The 19,496-nt window shown below is 46.2% G+C and overlaps 1 protein-coding gene across 5 annotated transcripts in view; it reads right to left on the bottom strand.

Annotated features, from left to right (window-relative positions):
- The window catches only part of LOC115409440 (triple functional domain protein), a 66,272-nt gene that overhangs the window by 21,322 nt on the left and 25,454 nt on the right, over window positions 1–19,496 (bottom strand). For all 5 annotated transcript variants that reach the window (XM_030120633.1, XM_030120629.1, XM_030120630.1 and 2 more), the window contains exons 3-12: window positions 12,610–12,684; window positions 10,100–10,214; window positions 8,439–8,631; window positions 6,549–6,653; window positions 6,162–6,358; window positions 4,960–5,212; window positions 3,989–4,111; window positions 3,383–3,574; window positions 1,641–1,772; window positions 422–652 (exon numbers count right to left, since the gene is read on the bottom strand). In XM_030120633.1, coding sequence (XP_029976493.1) covers window positions 422–652; window positions 1,641–1,772; window positions 3,383–3,574; window positions 3,989–4,111; window positions 4,960–5,212; window positions 6,162–6,358; window positions 6,549–6,653; window positions 8,439–8,631; window positions 10,100–10,214; window positions 12,610–12,684 — 1,616 coding nt within the window. The remainder of the gene's footprint in view (window positions 1–421; window positions 653–1,640; window positions 1,773–3,382; window positions 3,575–3,988; window positions 4,112–4,959; window positions 5,213–6,161; window positions 6,359–6,548; window positions 6,654–8,438; window positions 8,632–10,099; window positions 10,215–12,609; window positions 12,685–19,496) is intronic.

Below are 19,496 nucleotides of genomic sequence, written 5' to 3'. Positions count from 1 at the left end.
CAGTTGCCATGTCGACACATTCAGGAATGCCCGTGGTTTTTGTTTTTTTTTTTTTTGGACTGTAAGTCACTGTATTATCATATTGGACTGTTGAATTGTGGCACGCTCGCCGTTCTCGTTTTCCGGCTGCTTTCTTTTCCTTCTGCGCTGAGAAAATGAACATTTGAGGCATTTACTCAGCATTCCTGACGGAGGAACTCGCAACTTGCTCAAGGACGATGAAACAAACGTGACTGTGGCTGAGATCAAACCCTCCATTCGGTGCTGAATCCTTCTACCCAGTAGGCTAACCTGCAATTTTCGCATTACTGTTTTACTAGCTGGAAAGAATCTGGCAATTAAATTTGGCCCTGTAACCTGTCAGCTTGAGGAGCCTTACAGTGGATACTATGGAAGTGTGTGTGTGTGTGTGTGTGTTTACCTGTTGGACATCCTGCTGAAAGACGCAGAGCTGCAGGCGCTGGTGCAGCCGCACCTTGCGGTGCTGCCAGATGTTCTCCAGCTGCCGCTGGTGGTGCAGCACCTCGTGGATGATGTCCAGGACGTGGTGCACCGCCTTCGAGTAGTTCGCCGACGCCGTCAGGGAGTCGGCGCTGCCCGGGGTCAAAGGTCGCTGCAGCTTGTCCAACAGTGCTTTGCCGTCTTGGCTCACCTGATGGTGGACAAATACACATCCAACAACCAGCAGAAAGAGTTTACACACTTTTATAACTATTTCTATGCCTGTAAAGAGAGATGTAAGGCTGCATTAGTGTCTGCTGGTGTGAATGGCTCACACATCTGGTAAGGCTCTGTCACAACGCTGGAGATCGTCCCAAAGTTTTACAGCAACATCTGCTTCTATTGCAAATTGATTATTTGAGGAAGAGATTGTTGAACAACAGACAGCGAGGCTTCACTGTATCAGAGTCCAGGCGTTGAACTGATGCCACCTTTCACTCACAGAAAACAACCGGCTCATTACAAAGGTGAAAATACTGTTTCAATCCTCATCAACAGTTCATCTAAAACACAAACAACTCCTTAACCCAGATTGGAATTACTTTAAAAACGACTGGAACACAATGATAAACAATTAGGGTTGAATTTTTGAAGTTTTTTTTTAGTTTTCCACTTTCCTACTATCGATATAAAGTTATTTTGGTGGTTTTAAAAAACTTCATAGTTTCTATAGTTGCATTGAATTGTTTCACCTGATTCTCTAAAATTACTTAGTTTTATTTAACTGGTGTGTGAAATGTGACACAAGGAGATCTGCCATCACATGTTGACCAAAAGCAGAACAAATCCATTTAAATGCTGATTAGCAGACTGAGAATACGTTCACTATCTCACAGTAAAGTTTAACAGGAACTGAGAACTTACAAAACAAAGGTAAATGTAATTCATATTCTAATGAGGAGGTAAATCAGACAGAGCTAAGTGTACTCAAACCTTACATAACCAAAACAATGCAGCAAATTAAACTCTAACATTTCATTATGTAACACCGCAAGTCTTGTTCACAAGTCAATTTTTAGAAATTGCTGCCTAACCCATCATGGAGGCACCCGTTAGACAAATGTGAGCACATTACTCTCCAAACAGAAAGTGTGTGTGTGTGTGTGTGTGTGTGTGTGTGTGTGTGTGTGTGTGTGTACCTCGGAGTATGCCGCGGTGATGTGTTCGTACAGTCCCTGATGATGGTGGATGGCGTCTTCAAGGTCTTGCAGCTCGGAGGGCAAATCCACCTCGCCGCACGCTTTGCACCACGAGTCCACGTTACCCATGTACTGCAGGGGGAAGAGAGAGAGACACACACACACACACACACACACACACACACACACACACACACACACACACACAAACACACACGAAGCGTTTCACACTGGACGTGGCGTGAGACACGAGGAGTCATACTTTAATCGCACAGAAAAATCACCTTGGGATTATGTTTGCTTTGCATTTGGAATTCCTGAGAGTTTTTCTGACACTGACAGGCGGTGACTTCCTACAACCCGCTGTGCCTCCGACACCCCCCCCCCCCCCCCCCCCCCCCCCCATCCCATCACGGGGGAGGGATGATGCACAACAAAGCAGCAATCAGTGAGACTGGCCAAATCGGAAAGTTCAACTGATCTCCATTTAATTAAAAGCTTTTCTGGAGCTCTCCCATGACGCCGCGGAGAACATCCATGAGCAGAACAAAGGCTTGAAGCGAAGCCGTGCGTATGTGGGAGGCGATAAAGGTTGGGGTGAATCCTTCGGGGAAAAGGCCGCTTCTATTTCAGCTCACAAACATGAAAAGGCCGCCCTGGTGACGGTGATATTCCAGGTCGGAAAAGTCGAACCGCACATGTTCCCGTGTCGGGATTCTGGGCCGGGAATGGTTCCACAGCGGTTCCGCTAATGAGCACAGACCAAAACAGCAGCACCGACAAATACTTCACTGCCATCCTGCAAAGCTTTATGTAAATATTATGCTAATGGCATGCATATGTTAGGCTTTATGGATCTAATGAAGCCAAATGGGTATTTTACAACCTGGAGAGTGTGAGCTTCGGTGTTCTCGTTCAAACGCGAGTAAAGACGAGGTCAACGTGTCCACCGGCTCCAAACACATCGATTTCACGTTTTCTCAATTCTGCTCCCATTAAAATACACTTCAGAGATTAGTTTTCACGTTTTCCACAGTTACTTCAGCAAATTGGCACGATAATTGGTCCTGTGAGTTGAACTGGGCTACAAATCTGATATTTTAGCTGTTAGAGAATAGAGAATACAGCTTTTTCTTTCATCGATTTCTAAAAGTCCTTTCTATACTGCATTTGAGTCAGACTAGAAAACATGATACTAATAATTACGAAATACTTGTGTAGAAAAGACATAAATGGTATAATATAACAAACTGAATGTCTTTTCACCTAAAGCATATTTTGGAAGTATTTGAACAACCCATGAAATGTCAGAGTTACTGTATTTGGCATTATTAATATCTGACATTTGCAGCAGCCAAACCTCTGAGTAGGTGCAAAGGAATCACCAAAAGGCTGCAGATGTATTTCTGGTGCAATAAGGAGAAATCTACATGAAGTAATGACTGGACGATCAGCTCAAAACTGGGGAAAAAAGAAAGAAAACAAATCTCTCAAATGCGACTTGATGAGTCATACTTGCACTTAAAAAAAAAACCCTGAATGATTCCTGTATCAACACATCCTGCTCTCCACAGATCCTGTTTTTCATCTTCGTTTCATAATAGAACAATCGATGATTTGGACGTTTTTTAGTTAATAGGGAATAGAGTTTCAAACAGTTTTAAAAAGTGAAGGGAGATAATGGAATATATGTGGAAGTTTCACTGACTCCCCCAGTTTCCTCAACCTTTTCCATGCCGTACCTGGTCACATTTCTGGTGGAAGGTGGCCGACATCTCCAGCAGCGTGCTCCGCTCGTCCAGCGCGGCGGCGAAGGCCTTCCACTCTTGCTCCAGCTGGCCTGAGATCTGCTTGATCTGCTGCGAGGCGTAGTGACCCGACTCCAGCAGCCGGTTCCCCACAGACATGATCCGGTTGATGTTGACGTACACATTCTGGACGGCGGGACGGTCGGAGCGTTAGTGGTGAGTGAGAACACATTCAAGATAAGAATTTTGGACGAAATGCGGATGAGTGGAGGGGGCGCTGAGGGATAATCGGGCTGCTGCTACTGTTTCGCATCCCAGCTCATGCGGCTACACCGGCCCCTCGTCTCAACAGTTTCATAATGGTTATGTAAGGCCGACTGTGGATAGAGAATAGGATTACTTAATACCTGGTTGTGTTGCTGCTGCTTAACGTGTAGAGAATGTGTGAGTGCACGGAAGCGCGCAACAAACAGCAGAGGTTGTAGCTAAGTGCAATAACTGTATTATTATACAGCGTGGGGCACGGACTGGAGTCCAATTGGGCGGAAAGCTTTCCCTCCCACTGCGAGTCGCTGTGTGTGCGCGCTGCGCGTGTCTTACCATGCAGTTCATCGCGAAGTGGTTGTGCTGGGTTTGCAGCTCGGCGGCGTGGGGGTGGTTGTTGCCGATCTCTGTGTAGCCTGCCAGGAACAAGCCCTTGTTGTGCATGATCCAGTCAAACATCTGACGACGACGGGGCAGACACACAAATACACAAAGACAGAGAGAGAGAGAGAGAGGGGGGGGGGGGGGGGGGGGGGGGGGGGAGTTAGCCGGCCAAATGAAAACATGCACACTCGGATCATCTGTAACTTGTACAGATCGCTGCAGGCACAGGTACAAACACAAACAGCTGGGCCCGAGCCGTGCGGCGGAGTGTGTTTGTGCGCCGCTGCGGTGCTCACACACAGTTGTCATCTTTCCAGGCCAGAATACAAGAGAAATGGACCGCCTCTATTAAGAGTATCCTCTCAGGTTCTCCGAGAGAACAACTGATGGCCTATGGTGTCCTAGCAACAAGCTCCTACTACTGCAGTGTATCCAAGACTGCAGCTCGCTCGGTGTTGCTGCAACCCGCTACTTTATTCCACTCGCTCAAACGTGGATCTCTGAATCTCTTCCCCCCCCCCCGACTCTTTCTATTTTGTGCTGCAGCTGTCAACGTCTGAGCTGTCAGCTTGGCAGCCGGAGTAGGTGGCCGCGTACCTGCAGGAGCTCCCCTCCATCTTCCCGTCTCTCACGCTGAATGGTACTCGAGTGTAACGCCATTTAGTTTTTTTTTTTTTTTTTACCTCTGACTCCGGTTTTATTGGTGGCATTAAAGTTAGAAGTAGTAATCCAGGATGAAAACAGAAGAGCAATATCGGTTCGTGACGGCTCCACAATCAGCTTCAATCAATGCCCCTCTGTGGGTATAATTAAGTTTTTTTGTCTCTATCGGCGTTTGTCTGCCCTGCAGTGATCGCCAGCCGGGATTATGGATTACCGCTACATCACTCCTCACACTCGGCCGTTCGCGGCGGCCCACCGACCTTCTCGGCGTCCTGTTCGAAGAGGCGGAGCTGGAAGCACTGGTCCAGCTGCAGCTTGCGGACGTGCCAGGCCTGGTGGAGGTGCTGCCGCGTGGAGTGCAGCTTGTCCAGCAGCTGGGTGATCCGGGGCACCAGGCCCTGGGTGTCGGCGTTGCACACCCCACTGCCGCCGCCGCTGCCGCCACTGCCACCGCCGCCGCCGCTGCCGTTACGATTGGAGAAGGACTCGCTGCTTTGTATGCGCTGGAGCAACCTGGAAACAACCAGTGCATCATTACGCTTTTTATTAACACTTAATATTTGCTTTGCTTTGTGTTATGTAAGATTAATGTTGCATTAACAAGGCAAAGATAATAAATATGACATTTCATTCATAATATGCAGGATCTTCATCTGCTTTTGGAAATTATATTCTAATTATCCAAGTTTAGATTCAACTTAACTTTGAAAAATTTTTCATGATTTACAGTTCAAATAAAGTTTCATGTAAACACCGGCCTTTTCACCAATTCCACCTCTTTCATTCCTCTCCCGTCATCGCTGGCAGATTTAAGCGCAAACCTCTCATAACCTGACCTCCAGACTATTCAAGATATCTATAATTTCCCCCAAACTACCATAAACAGACTACTGCAGCGCGAGCGTCCAATCACAGAGTTTAAAGTAACGTAAATAATACACAGTCACACTGAACAACTGCCAGATATTTATGGAGGAAATTACACTGTAAAAACAGGCAGGCGCTCATTGAAAATTTCTCAACAATACTACAGTCAAAGACATGTAAAGGTAGCCAGCCTATCCTCTAAAACGATAAAAAAAACTGAAGCAACTTTCTTCCAGTTGGGCATCTTTGAGAAGCTTTTCTAAGCAGGCCTGACCTCACAGCAAAAGCTGGAATAAACAGAGTTTATTTCCTTTGCACAAGATGTAAATAAATGAATATGCTTGAGCTAAATCTAATATAGACACTGAGCGCTGCAATAATAAACGTTATCTTCACACATACAGTATATATTTAAATCTAAACTAATGCACCATCTGCACGTCTTTTAGCTCCCTCACAAAGATTTGATCCTCCACATTCAGTTTCTGCAACATGAGCATAAAAAGGTGAAGTGGAAGAGAGAAACGTAGTCCTTCACTTTCACTTCTATTCTCCTTGTGAGCAATATAGCAAAGCTGGATTTTTTTTTTTGTACCTCTGTCCTTCAGTGTCGAGCTCCTCAATCGGAGCTTTTATGACTTTCTTCTTCAGAGTGGCGTGTTCTTCTATCATCCGCCTGGCTCCTTCCAGATCCTGTGGAAAATCCTTCCTCGACACGGTTTCTTGCATCTCCTCCAGTCGGGCCAACATCTGGGTGGCGTGGCCGGAGAACTCCTCGAATGCTACTCGCACCTGAAGGTGAAAGAGAACGCCGCGCTTGGGTTAGACGACTTAAAATCCCGAATGGCGCGTCTTCAAAACAAACAAACAAACTAAAAAGCCGTCTGCCTCCTCATGTGTGTGTCTTTGAAGAAATCCTCGGCAGCAGATTAGAGATTGAGCAGATGGCTCTGATGGAGGGGGACTGGCGTGCGGGTCTCACCTCGATCCATTCTTCGTGGTTGTAATCCAGACTGCCGTCGAAGTCCGCCGTGAGCTGTGAGGGGTCCACCACTTTCGTCAGGCCTTCTAGTGACACCATGGTGGTCTGGAGGAGGGACGAAAGCGGGGACAGGAGTTTGAAGGAGCTTTCGTTGGACTTGGGCTAATGTCACTCACTTCAAGTGAGAAATGCTTCTAATCTGTCCTCTGAGTAGAGACGCAGGCAATCCTTCACTCCTGAATTGTTGCAGTGCTTTTATTTATTTACAGCAGAAGCCTTGTGATTACTGATTTCAGCACATTTTATCCTCTTCCTTCTAGTTACACCAACATTTAAAGCTTCATCATAACAAGACTTTAAAAAAAGCAGCCACAAAATATCAGCAGACACACGTCTCTGCCCCTTCTACCCTTAGAATTAAACACTTTGCAAACTGGCGTCGTTTTCTCCGTGATCAACTTGTTGTCGTCCTGGGTAAAAACTCTGATCTTCCCCACACGACAGTTGCAAACATTACAATATCAATTTCAGAGAAGCACCGAGGAAATGTCTCCCCGTTTGGTTTCAGTGCCTCCGTGTTTCTGCTAACCCACCTCCGCACAACACCCCCACACACATGGCCAAAGACGGATTGGAGACGGAACGGAGCTGGATCGGCTTTGTGTGGGCCTAACAAAAGCAGAGACTCACCGTTGTCCTTGGGTTAAAGGAAGAAAAATAAAAGGAGAGTGGGTCTTGCCAGGGGAAAATACCGATACAGCCGTATTTGCCATTGTTGCTACTTAATTGATTTGTATGGATGGCTTGAGCGTGTGCCAGGCGGAGCACGTTCTCCCCCCACTGAATTACACGATTTATCAACAATCAAACACAGTCATCTGAAGAAAGGAAAGCCCTCATACAGCTCACTTCACTGGGCTGCAGTTTTAGAAACAAGAAATCTACATGCAAATTCAATGTAAGATGAAAAGATGGGGGGGGATATCCAGGCTGGGTTACATGACAACATGTGCACATACGATTACACATGCAACGTGGCCAATCAATGCCCCATGTGACACGGCAGGGCGGCTGGGGAATAATTGAAGCCTGCCCTGTGGCTACTCTTCCTATCAAAGGATCGATAGCTTATCGTTAGACCACAGCGGACCTGTGTGCAAAAACGAGGGAACAATCGGAGCCATTTCCACACGGCTGCATTCACCCGCACCGCCAGGCTGCTTTCCGGGGGTCAGAGCATGTGCTACATTATCCACAACTGTTCCCATGTTACAGCAGTGGAGTTTACATAGGAAGGAGATAATGTTGATCGTTATCATATTAAGAGGGACCGAGGGTGAGGGCTCCTCATCAGGCCTGCATCGGAGAGCATTCAGTTAGCAGGCTATGAATCAGGAGCGGAGAAAGCACACTGCTGCACATTCTGAGTATAAACAGGAGGAAAACACACCTGCTCTGAATATATGCAACTAATTAGCTGTGCAGATTTAAAAAAAAAAAAAGGATACTGACAGCATCACAATGCTCGTGATCTGCTATTTGCCAGTTTTGGGCTTGAATGTGATGAAATGATAGAGACAGCTGGCTGGTGATGTACGCCGCCCGGAGAGAGAGAGAGAGAGAGAGAAATGATGAAATGTGCTGACAATGAGCAGCTCGGGTAAGTGGAGGGAGAGTTGAGGCTGCGGGGTGGGGAGGTGGGGGGGTGTGGGCTGTTGTCACAGCTCAGCTGACAGCATATTAGGAGAAAATGGTGGACTTTTTTCTTTTTACCACATCCAGAAGCCAGCTGGGTCTTTCACTAACCAGCCTTTACATGCAAATCCTGATTTCTTTCCTCGTCTATATGTGCAAAACACCCAATGGAGAAAGCTCGCAGCAAGATCCTACCTCGAATTCGAACTTGGAGCTGCCGAAGTTGGTCCTCTGCTTCTGCCAGAAGTTGTCTGGTTTGATGATGAGGGCGACGTGGATGCAGGAAGGGAAGGACTCCTGCAGGATCTTCAGCAGAGGCTTGATGCTGTCCCACTTGGAGCCGCGCATATCAACGATGACCGTGAAGCCATGTTTACACACCTCCTCGCTGGGGACGGACGGGGGGAGGATGATGATGATGATGATGATGATGATGGCGGTCGGCGAGAGTGGGAGGAATTAAGAGAGAAGATTGGAGGTGGGGGGGGAGGGGGGTGGATCCAAGAGCGATTGGAGAGAGTATAATCCAGAGAGAGACAGATGACAGGCGTGGGAAAGGATGAGTGAGGGATGATGGAGAGGACAGACAGAAGAGAAGATGAAAAAGGGGAGAGAGAGAGAGGGGAGGGAAAAAAAAAGGAGAATCAAAACAAACAGTGAGATGACGCATTTTCTATACTGTGAGCAGCCTACGCAGTAACCACTCACCCAACACACCCACCCACACACTCCCAACACACACACACTTACATCCACACCCACACGAAAAACACCTGCGAGGGAGTGAGTCACGAACATGTGCATAAATATAAAAAAAAATACAAATCAGCATATTTGTGCAGGAGCAGCCGTTTTCCCCTGAGTGCTGCGCTCCCGCTGACATTATTATCATCGTCTGACAAGAACTACATGTACAGTCCGGAGAGCAGAATCTGCTGCAGTTGTCAAAGACAAACCATCTGTCCTCGGGATTTCAGGCGCAAACTGTGGCTGCTTGAGGAAGAATCTCCCAGTCCTCAGCATATATTTTCTTCAAACAAATCAACTTATTTCATTCGGAGTTCAATTCACTCCTTTTCCTCCTTTAAATGTAAACGATTCTCCAAAACGCCATTCGTCACGCCGCTTCGGCTGCCTTCACAATTGGTACATCTTGTAAAATCTCCACCACATCGTCTTTTTTTTTCTGCAGCAGCGGTGTGCAGATGTTCCCAAAATAGACGAAACATCCCAACATGTGCAACACATGACATGACATGGTGACAGTGTGGCGGCCATCACCCGGATGACAGCAGAACAAGAACATTTGGGATCCATGTGCACACACACACACACACACACAAACACACACGATGTGAGGACGCGGAGCAGATGGAGAGGGTTGGCGGGCAGAGTGGGAATGATGAGCTGACAGAGAGAGGCTTTACCTGGGAGGTGAGGAGCTGCTGCTGCTGCTGCTGCTGCTGCACCGCTTCGGCTACTGCGACACTTTGTTTTGCTTTCACACACACTTGCTCGCTCGCTCTCTCACTCGCGCGCACGCACACATACACACACACCTCCTCGCACATGCGCTCTCCGCTGCCTGTCAGCTTTAATCCCTCCTCTGCTCCTCCCTCCCTCTCCTGCTGCTCTGGAGCCTCCTCTCGGCTCAGTCCTCTCGCTGGGTCCCTGCAGCTCGCTCTTCAGCTATCACACTCGCCGTTTCCCCATCTCTCCTCCTCACATGCGCGTGCCGGCCGCCTCACGTGCTCGCTCGCGGGGCTCCGTGCGCTCGCTCTGGGTTGTGCGTTGAGAGGGGCTTCCCCTCTTCAACGCCAGACGGCACAGGCGCAAAAGGTGATGGATGTGCGTACCTGGGGATGCCGGCGAGGTACGCGATCAGCCTCCTCAGGTCGTCGGTTCGTATTCTGTCGTGGTTGCTTCGTGATGGAAACGTTAAAACTGGACCTCCACGTCTGTCTCTGCCACCTGAGAGAACAGATTAACGCCTTTTTTTAATCATGCATGTGGGTAAAATATACATATTATAATGTAATGCACATAGAAATGACACAGATCGACACAACGTTTACATGCAATGACTTTTATATCTCAAATCATGAGAAGTTTATGTGTTTTCTGCCTGAAGTATAGCAGGCTGTGTATGTTAGATAATCTCATAAATAAGGTCTAAGCTGGAGAACTATGAAATGTTGAGCTCAGCAAATTCTTCTCGGGAAAACATGAAAACATATTTCAGAATGAAATACACCATAACTACTATTTTGTCCTAAAACTACTTTACATTTGCTAATGATGCAACACAAACACGGGAAAGCATGGAATATTACATCTGTAATAAAAGACACTGGAAGAAATCAGCTTAAATTCAGTGATTGATTTTTTTTTTTTCCAGCATTATTGAGTAGAGCAAGAAAACATGGATGGAATGTTTAACAGGAAACAATACAGAATTATGTGGCAATAACATGCTCCATTATCAAACCATACACAACACAAGTCTGGTCCATGTAGCCCCCAACAATCATAAAGGCTTTGAAATAAAAGTCCCTGTGACAGTGATTACAGATATTTTATCAGAAATGTAAGAATTCCCACAAGAGGAAGACAGTACATTTAATAGGAAGAAGACTAAAGTCATATATATATATATACATATCAGTGGCACCTCCATAAGTCGGGGAGAAGCACGGAGTGGAAACATGAAATGCAGCGATTATCGCAGCGTTTCTACTGCTGTCGATGAAGCAGCATGTGAGACACTTTAGATCTGGGCTAAGGCGGTCAGCACTCTGGAAGATCAAAAACCTGTTTCTAAGACTAATTGGTGAATCCAAATTGCACGTGGGTGTGTGTCTCTCGGTGTTTTCCCTGTGATGAACTCATGACCCGTCAAGTGTGGAAAACACCTTCTTCTATAAAGTTCTGGGAACGTCTGAAACGTCCAACGATATGGACGGATGGAGGGACGGACAGACAACTTAAAACTCTGCATACTGAAAAGGGCTGAATGACGCTTTTGATTAGAGAAAACAATCCCCCATAGCTGGAGTGATCCATCTTTTAGGGATCAGAAATATTCACAAAAACTTGAATTCCTTTCGATATGAATGTGAGGACTCAGCCATGATCAAGAATTTCCATACGACACTGTTTTGACGGTGCTGCTGCCGTCTTCAGCCTTCCAGCAGCGCTTGGAATATCAGCTCCTCTTTTTAATTGGCAGCTGGGTATCATTTACAGAGCACGGTCGTGAGGCTCGATCCTGAATATCAGGTACTAGAATAATATTTTGCTCCGCCGCTGCTTCGCTCACGTGGGAACTCGTAAACACAGACCGACTGTGCTCAGCCCACAAATTAGTGAGTTCAGCCGGGTTGCTGCGCGCCTCCAGGCTCGACCCGGCTGCTCGGAGGAGAGGAATCAAACGCTCACGTGGCAACATAAGAGCACGGGAACATGCTGATTCCTTTTTTTTTTTTTTTAAAGAAGGGGGAAAAGATTTGGGATAATAGGCTTAGCTCATTTACCCTATTTTTCAGCGGCGGCTCCTCCCCTGCCTCGCCTGTCCCTCCCCTCCATCATTTCAAAGCCAATTACTCCGCCGGCTACTGCCATGGGATGCGTGAGCCTGACAGTAAGTCATCTCCATGGCAACGCTGGCCCCCGTCTCTCCCGCTTTTTGAATTTTCTGTGCGTCCGTCTGAGTCACCGCCCTCATTGTTGTGATTCTACCTGTGACCTTCGCCGCAGACACGAGGGGACCGCGGAGGAGACTCCCCACACACACTCATTAACATATATTGTTATTCGGATCTGTTGGTGGATGTTTCTCAAGCACATATAGATACACACGATGTACAGGCTCCTCCTCATACGCTGGATGAATAATGTTTTTGTGTGTTGTACAAATAATCCAGCTGGATGTTCTTGGCAGTCCGTGTCTCCGATTCAGCCTCCTGTGAGTTTTCTCTGGCAGGACTTGGGTGTACGTGTGTGTGTGTGTGTGTATGTGTGAGAGCTTGTCAGACATGGCTGAGCTTCACTCGCAGGGGGTGGAGGCAAAAGCCCGGGCAGCCGGAGTGCTCTGCTGCACGGTCCTGACAGGGTGTGTGTGTGTGTGTGTGTGTGTGTATGCGTGTGTGATTGAAGAGGGGTCAGGGGTTAAGTGTCTGGGCCTCAGTCTGACCCCAGCGGCTTGTTATTACATCCACACTGTGTCTGTGTGTGTGTGAGAGAGAGAGAGATGGACAGAGAAAACTTGAACCTCAGGACTCTGCACTTCCTGGTTCCTCGGCTGTATTCACCCTGACCGGAGGGACGAGGTTAGATGGTTTCTAAAACCACACAATCATAATCTTACCTGACAGAAAGGCAACTTTCTCTTTGAGGATTGGAAGCACCTCCATCGCTCTCATCTCCTCATTTCTCCTGAAACCTGCACACACACAAAAAAAGAAGAGACAATGAGATTTAATTCCGAGATTTTCTCAAACGTTCAATCCTTTCGTCACTGTCTGATTGCACAACAACAAACCAAGGATTTTTTTTTTTCCTTGAAAGCTGAATATTTAGGGCAGAGCAGCAGATTAGTTCAGTAATCTGGAGATCAGCTGCTTTAAAACTCCTCGGATTGAGCTCCAGAAGTGTGATTCACACTTAAACACTGACACTGAGGAAAGAGACAGAGAGCCATAAACAGCGATGGCAAAATAGATCAAACCCGGGCACAGGAAAGAGTTCAAGGAGAGGAATGGAGAATAGCTCATGAGGAGAAAACTGTATAAGAAACATTAAAAACCAAGAGCCACGTCAGCTCTTATTAGTAAAATGCACTCCCTGTGTTTCTGCTCATACTCATAAGTTGTGACCTCCTGTCAGTTTAGTGAAACACACTAGTCTTCATCTCTGATACGCCAAAAAAAAACTCCACAGTTTCATCACAGGACATCTCAATAGAAAGCTATATCAACATGATGCAGTGGTTAGCAACTTTGACAGCAAAAGAAAAATATTGATAAATGCACTCAAAATCCATAGCAATCAAATGGTGTTTGGAGAGAATGACCACAATCATTTGGATTGATCTCCTGGGAACCACGGACACCAAAGTGAACTTGTGAACCAAACAACAGACGTACGCCAACATTAACCAACTCATGCTGCGAGTTAAGAGTTATGACCTCGCATGTGCTTCATTAAAAAAATGGTGGACTTTGCCCATCAGCGATGGCGATACTGCTGATGTCTCAGCGAACTAAACTTGTCTCCACTTTCCGTGAAAAACGGCGCTCGCAGTACTTTTCTAAATGGCATTACTGGTGAAGGCCAGCTAGCTGTCAGCTGCCTAATGTGAATACAAATATAGTTACTTTACCCACTTCCACTCTGTTTGCCTTACCTTCCACTACTGAACTGTGACATTTTCCTATAAATATGCGGTGCTTGATCGTATTCACTGGTGAATCACGCAATAGTGGCTGGACCTTCAGTCGCCCTTATGAAAGCCAATATTCATTTTTATCACCACTGGCTATCTAATACACTTTCCGATGAAGAAACACTCTTTAGCACTACTCAACAGGCCAATTTAAATAGTGCTTTGACTGGAGTGAATGATGAGACATAACAGGAAGAAATCCCAACGCAATTAGGTGAACTACAAAAATGTCCCCCTCTAAATGTCAAGGTGGATCTCATGGGTGTGATCGTGTTGCTAATGTTATGCCAGAAGAGAACGAGTAGATGTCAGGAGATGTTCAAACCGCTCACACACAACTCCCTAAACTGATTAAATATAAGATATAAGCTGACATTAGGTGCCATCTAACAACATCAACATCAACATCAGCTCCCAGGTTTAAAACCTCACAAAGATACTGAAAAATAGATTTGGAATCACACACACACACACACACATAGGGGGACAGAATGGGTCCAGGCTTTGTCCTTCAGACACCGCAGAGGTCTGGCATGTGTGACTGATGACCCAGACACGTTATGTTACCCATGTGCCTCTTTGTCTCTCGCTCTGACATCCTGCGTCCGATTAGCTTCCTCCGTCTCTTCATCCTCCCCATAAATGTCTGATAAATAGCGCTGTGCCGCGTCTGCTCCACGAGTTTCAATACAATCTTTCACAACACGTCACAGACACTGCTGAGAATTACTCCAAGAGCCCTGCAGTGTTCTGACTGTACAGTCTTACAATTTGTTTCCATGTGTGACATAATAGGTACTGTAAAAAAGGAAGGAAGAACCTCCCTGTCGTCCTTTTACTATTGTTATTAGATGCGCACAAACACATGGAGCTCAGGGGCACCGAGCTGCATTCCAGTCTCTGCTCTCAGCGTGTTGTCGTATTCACCGCTGTATGCTAATGAGATGCTAATTCTTCTCCTCCACCAGAGGAGATGGATGAGAATCAGGACTAGTCTCTATTTTTAACGCTCCTCTTCCCTCCCCTCATTTGTCTCCAGCCCTCCCTCAGGGTGCCGCACACACACACAAAAAAAGCACACAAATTAGCATGATCAACTACATTTCCCACTGCGCTCCTGTTGCGAGTGAGTTTGTAGTTCTTCACATGGTGCACAGAGGTGGCTGCTGTGGATGCGAAGCCCTCGCTTGGCCTCCGTCTGGGGCTGATCTCACCTTCTGCAGTCAAACCGGGATGCAACTAATGACTGTTTCCTGAACTATTGTTTTCTTGCAAAAATATTTGACAGTGAAATGTGAAACTGTAATTTCCATCTCGCTTTTTGCACAAGTTTGCATCACTTCTTCAGGCAAGTTTGTGAATTCGCCTGGCGGCCTTGTATCATAATAATGTGCTTCAGTAATGAGTGCACATCCCTCTCTTATTTGCAACTGAACCGTCGAGAATAGGCAATTAACAATCCTCTGTTTAAAGATGTTTCTTCAGCTCCTGTTTGCCTGCAGTGTTGCTTAAATTAAAAGCCATGTCTAAATAGTGTGGTTCTCCGAGCGCCAGCTTCCCTTTTCATTTTGTTTTCAATCGGGAGAGAGCAGCTGCGGCCGCATTGAGCAAGCGGCGCTGTGCCTTCGCTCCTTTTGTACGAGCAACCAAAGAGATTTCAATTTTAAAGAACTCTCAAACTCTATTAGACAAGAGCTGGTTTAGTAACCACCAGTCATTTATATTTATGCCTGCAGTGTCTATCCAGCTCAATGATGCAATCATGCTGAATATCGTGGTCAGGGCATGAATTGCAATATATTCGAGTAAATTATGTTAGCGTCTGTGAGTTTTGAGATTTCGTCTTCCTCATTACAGTGTCTTTTCTCTGTCACTTTGAAAATTGCAGAGCACGAACACAATTCATCGCAGTTCAGTCCATCTTTTCAGACACATAATGAACTTTGTACTATATTGAGTACCACACACTCTGACTACCTGGCTTTAATCAGTGTAGACTCCAGTGACACACACTGCATTGAGTTCACCGGCTGCATTTTACAAGCTGTGAAATGTACATTTATGCGCGCTGCTACCTAAACACCACCTCGCGCGTTAACTCCGGTATGAGCTGGATCGCTGCCAGTTATTTACAGCAGCGATATCTCTGCCGTGCGAAGCTAATGATGTGTGTACATCGAGGTGAACGGCAGCATATGAGCGCAAACCGGTCCGCATGCCGTCGCTGTGGAGCGACTCATCTTCTGAAGGAGAGGACAATCTTTGATGTCGTCCGCTAACTTGCCGCCTGATTGGCCGACTGCCGCTGAGCAGAAGGATAATCAAAGGTCAATGAAAAAGCTAATGTTGACGAGATGACAGGCAGAAAACCGCTGCGTGTTTGTGAGTTGGGGGGGGGGGGTTTACAGTGGGAGCTTTGTCGCTGTGTGAATTCGCTACTGTACAGTGAAAAGTAACGGCCGCTGGATTCAGATCTGCCCAGACACACATCGTCTGTTAACGCGCACCACTTTCCACCGCCCGAGTCCTCCCATCTGAACGCCGTCCTTCTTCCAGAGGCTGATTACTTAAACATGAGCGTTCATGTTTACACAAACAGAGACAGAGTTATGTTTACTTCCATTACCTAAAAAGCTCCAAGTCACCGACTGCATGATAATCAAATTAGCTCCAAAATCAGAATCTGCAGAGGATGAGACATCTGTTAGACCTGGAATCACTCAGGTTTTTCTTTGTAATGCTAGTGTGACTCATCAAATTACATCTGAACGTTTTTTTTTTTTTTTTGTCTGAGGAGACAATGAGGCTGACCCTGGACAAAGCTATAATTATTCAAGGTTATTGAACACTTTTCCCATTGAAGACCCGTTCAACTGGAAAATACAGACATTTTTTTTCTTGTTCAGAAGCTAATTATTCATTTATCTCTTCTTCTATGCCAAACAACTGTCAAAACAGTTATTTTCACATGAAATTCTCTTTCATCTTCGTGTAAAACTGTGTCAAACATCTTAAGACTCGTCCTGCAATGATGGCATTTCTTAATCTTGCATCCTACAGACGTGCATGTGCAGCTCTCCATAGCTCAGGATTCATATTTTCACACAAATATTCATACATCAATTAATTTTTCCAATGTGCACCAAGATTAAATACCAACGTTTCTGCTGAGTCCACTTAAGGTAATGACTTCCATCATCTCTGGAGCACGTTTTATGAAGCTCAAGGGTGCATATAAGTTGACGGATCGTGTAAAAGTGTACTTTGGATTGCTCGAGCCACTCCAGTTCAGTTACAGCCATATATTCATTATTTCGGTCTGTATGATTGAATGTTGATGCAGGCGTTCCTTTACATTACCTCAGTTCCTGCTAATGGATACATCTAAGGTAACGACCTTCACTATAAGTGGTTGAGAGCAGATTTTCTTCTCCTACTAAATACTAAAGGTAAGTTTCAAGGCAGACCCATCACTTTCCAGTACTCCGCAGTGCTCTGGGACTGGAGAAAGTGGCACGGCGGCTAAATATAGAGTGTCCGGGTCAAATTCATACACGCATACACACACTCACACAGAAGCTCATAGGCTTAAAAAAGTAGGATTTCTGGGTAAAACCATGAGTTTAAAAAAAGAGAGAGCAAGAGAAGAAAGAAAAAGAAAAACTTGGAAAATTTAAGAGCCAGCAAGTAATCATTATGTCATGACCAGCCAGAAAAAACACAGAGTGTGAGAAAGTGATGAGGGAATCGAGAAAAACGGCGCAAAGCGAGGGGAGGGAAGGAAAGGAAACAAAACTGAGGGAAGGGAAGCTCGAGGAGGAGGCAGAAGTGGACACCGAGACACGAGGGAATGATATATCTTGTCATCGGTCACTGCCAAATAATCCCTCATTCTTTTTTTTTTCTTTTGATAGTGTATTTTTTCAAAATGTAGTTCAAGTACAATCCACACAAAAGTTAAAAATCCATTTCCATCTGGGTGTCTTGAGATAAAGAGTATCAGTAGGAGACAAGGAAGGGAGCGACGGCCTTACAGTGCATCTTTCATTGCCTCCCACTCGCCCGCCCACCACTGTACCTGTCAGCTGGATGAGGGCGGAGCCAGTTTGGGCAAACTGCCACTTGTGACTGCTCGCCCAGCAAGCCATGCTTAATAACTCGTCCATTAATTGTGGAGAGAATCCGTGAGCCGCTGCGGATTTGGCTCTGCTCACTGACGGGAGAAATGCAGACGGCTGCTACCGTCGGCTAATGATAGACTGATGCGGCCGGCGCGCCGAAGGGATCCCGGTCCACTGTGGGCACGAACACTGCGGCTGAGGCTAATCCCGAGATTCCTGAGGGGAGATATTCCAATCCTGCAGACGACCAAAAAACCGCCCGTTTCGGCGGCGTCTATGCATCCGTATGGAAAAGCCGGAGCACACATTTCCAAGCAGAAACCGAGCAGTTAGTGTGGGCCGTTTTGACCGGTGGCTGGCAGACTCCGTGCGCTCATGGTGTCAGCGTGCACCTCAAGTGGCATTTGGTGAGCTGGTAATCTGCCTGTCTTTGGGAAAGGCAGGTTCCTGGAGGTAATCCTCAATGTGTAGGAGGGGCACCAATTATAATATGCCTGCACTGCATTTATGAACCCGAGAAGCTGCTTAGGGATGAGGAAGGAAGACCTGAGTGAGAAAGAGGAGGAAAACCCTTACAGTGCAGGAGAAGCTCTGGAGATCTATAATGTACACACGACTCTCTACTGAGAACTTAATCAATATTAACCATTATTCCTAACAGAGTGCCTGCATGTAGTAGTAGATGTCCGTCAGCATGTATTGAGTCTGGAAATGCATGAAGTTATACAACAAAGTGTGTTCTCAACAAAGGCTTTAAGGACATACAGCAATACATTACGCAAGAAAATAAAATTGTAGGAATGTAATGGTATGAAAACATCAACTGATCAAGAAGAATGTTGTAGTAATATTAAATATATGTCAATACATTATTATTTTCCTTCATAATTATAATATAAATTACTAATTTTCTTTTGCTGTGTTTCAAATCCACAGACGTAGCTGAAAAAGTTATTACCTTGATGATGGCGTTCCAATTCAAGAATACGAAGAAAGCTAAATCCACTTAATCCCAACAGCCTAGATAGATTAAATTCCCCCGCAAGCTTGAAGACAAACACAAAACACCAGTATGATGACTCCCACCATCTCTCAGTTGATTGTGTGAAGCTGGTGAAGCACAGTCATCGCTGGAGCGGCTGCACCCACCAGTTAAATGGGGCAGGGGGTGATAGCGTGATGCCAGAAATGTCAAACATCCTTTGTTGAAGCTCGACGCCAAGACGCCACTGCAGTGCATCATACCAGGTCGCGGCGGTTACTGGGTCGCTAACGTGTGTGTATGCATGTGTGTCAGGATGTGTCAACTCTTTACATACACCTCAGAGACTTCAGAATAGCTGCAGGGGGCCTCTCGGAGGTCAAGTGGGCATTATGCTCACTGATACAACAAAGTAGTTTACTCAACAACACTGCTGCAAGGCTGCCCCACAGCGATTGTGACAAATACCTCAGGGAGGGTTGGAAGGGAGTGTGTTTTTCTGTGTTGGTTGGTGGTGGGGGGGTGCAACAGCTGTCTGGCCACAGACAGATGGGACGGGTGGCACAGTCAGCTGAGGGAAGGGAGGGAAAAGTTGCCAACAGTCAAGCATCTTCTTCATTTGATAGCAAAAAGTGATTACACGCGAGCTGAATCCCATAATGGCTCCCCAGCAGCTGAGCCACCGCGTCCCGTTCTCCTTCGCCGGC

This window comes from Salarias fasciatus, chromosome 22 (assembly GCF_902148845.1).
Source record: "Salarias fasciatus chromosome 22, fSalaFa1.1, whole genome shotgun sequence".
Taxonomy (NCBI): Eukaryota; Metazoa; Chordata; class Actinopteri; order Blenniiformes; family Blenniidae; genus Salarias; species Salarias fasciatus.
This window is presented reverse-complemented; position numbering and strand designations above follow the sequence as displayed.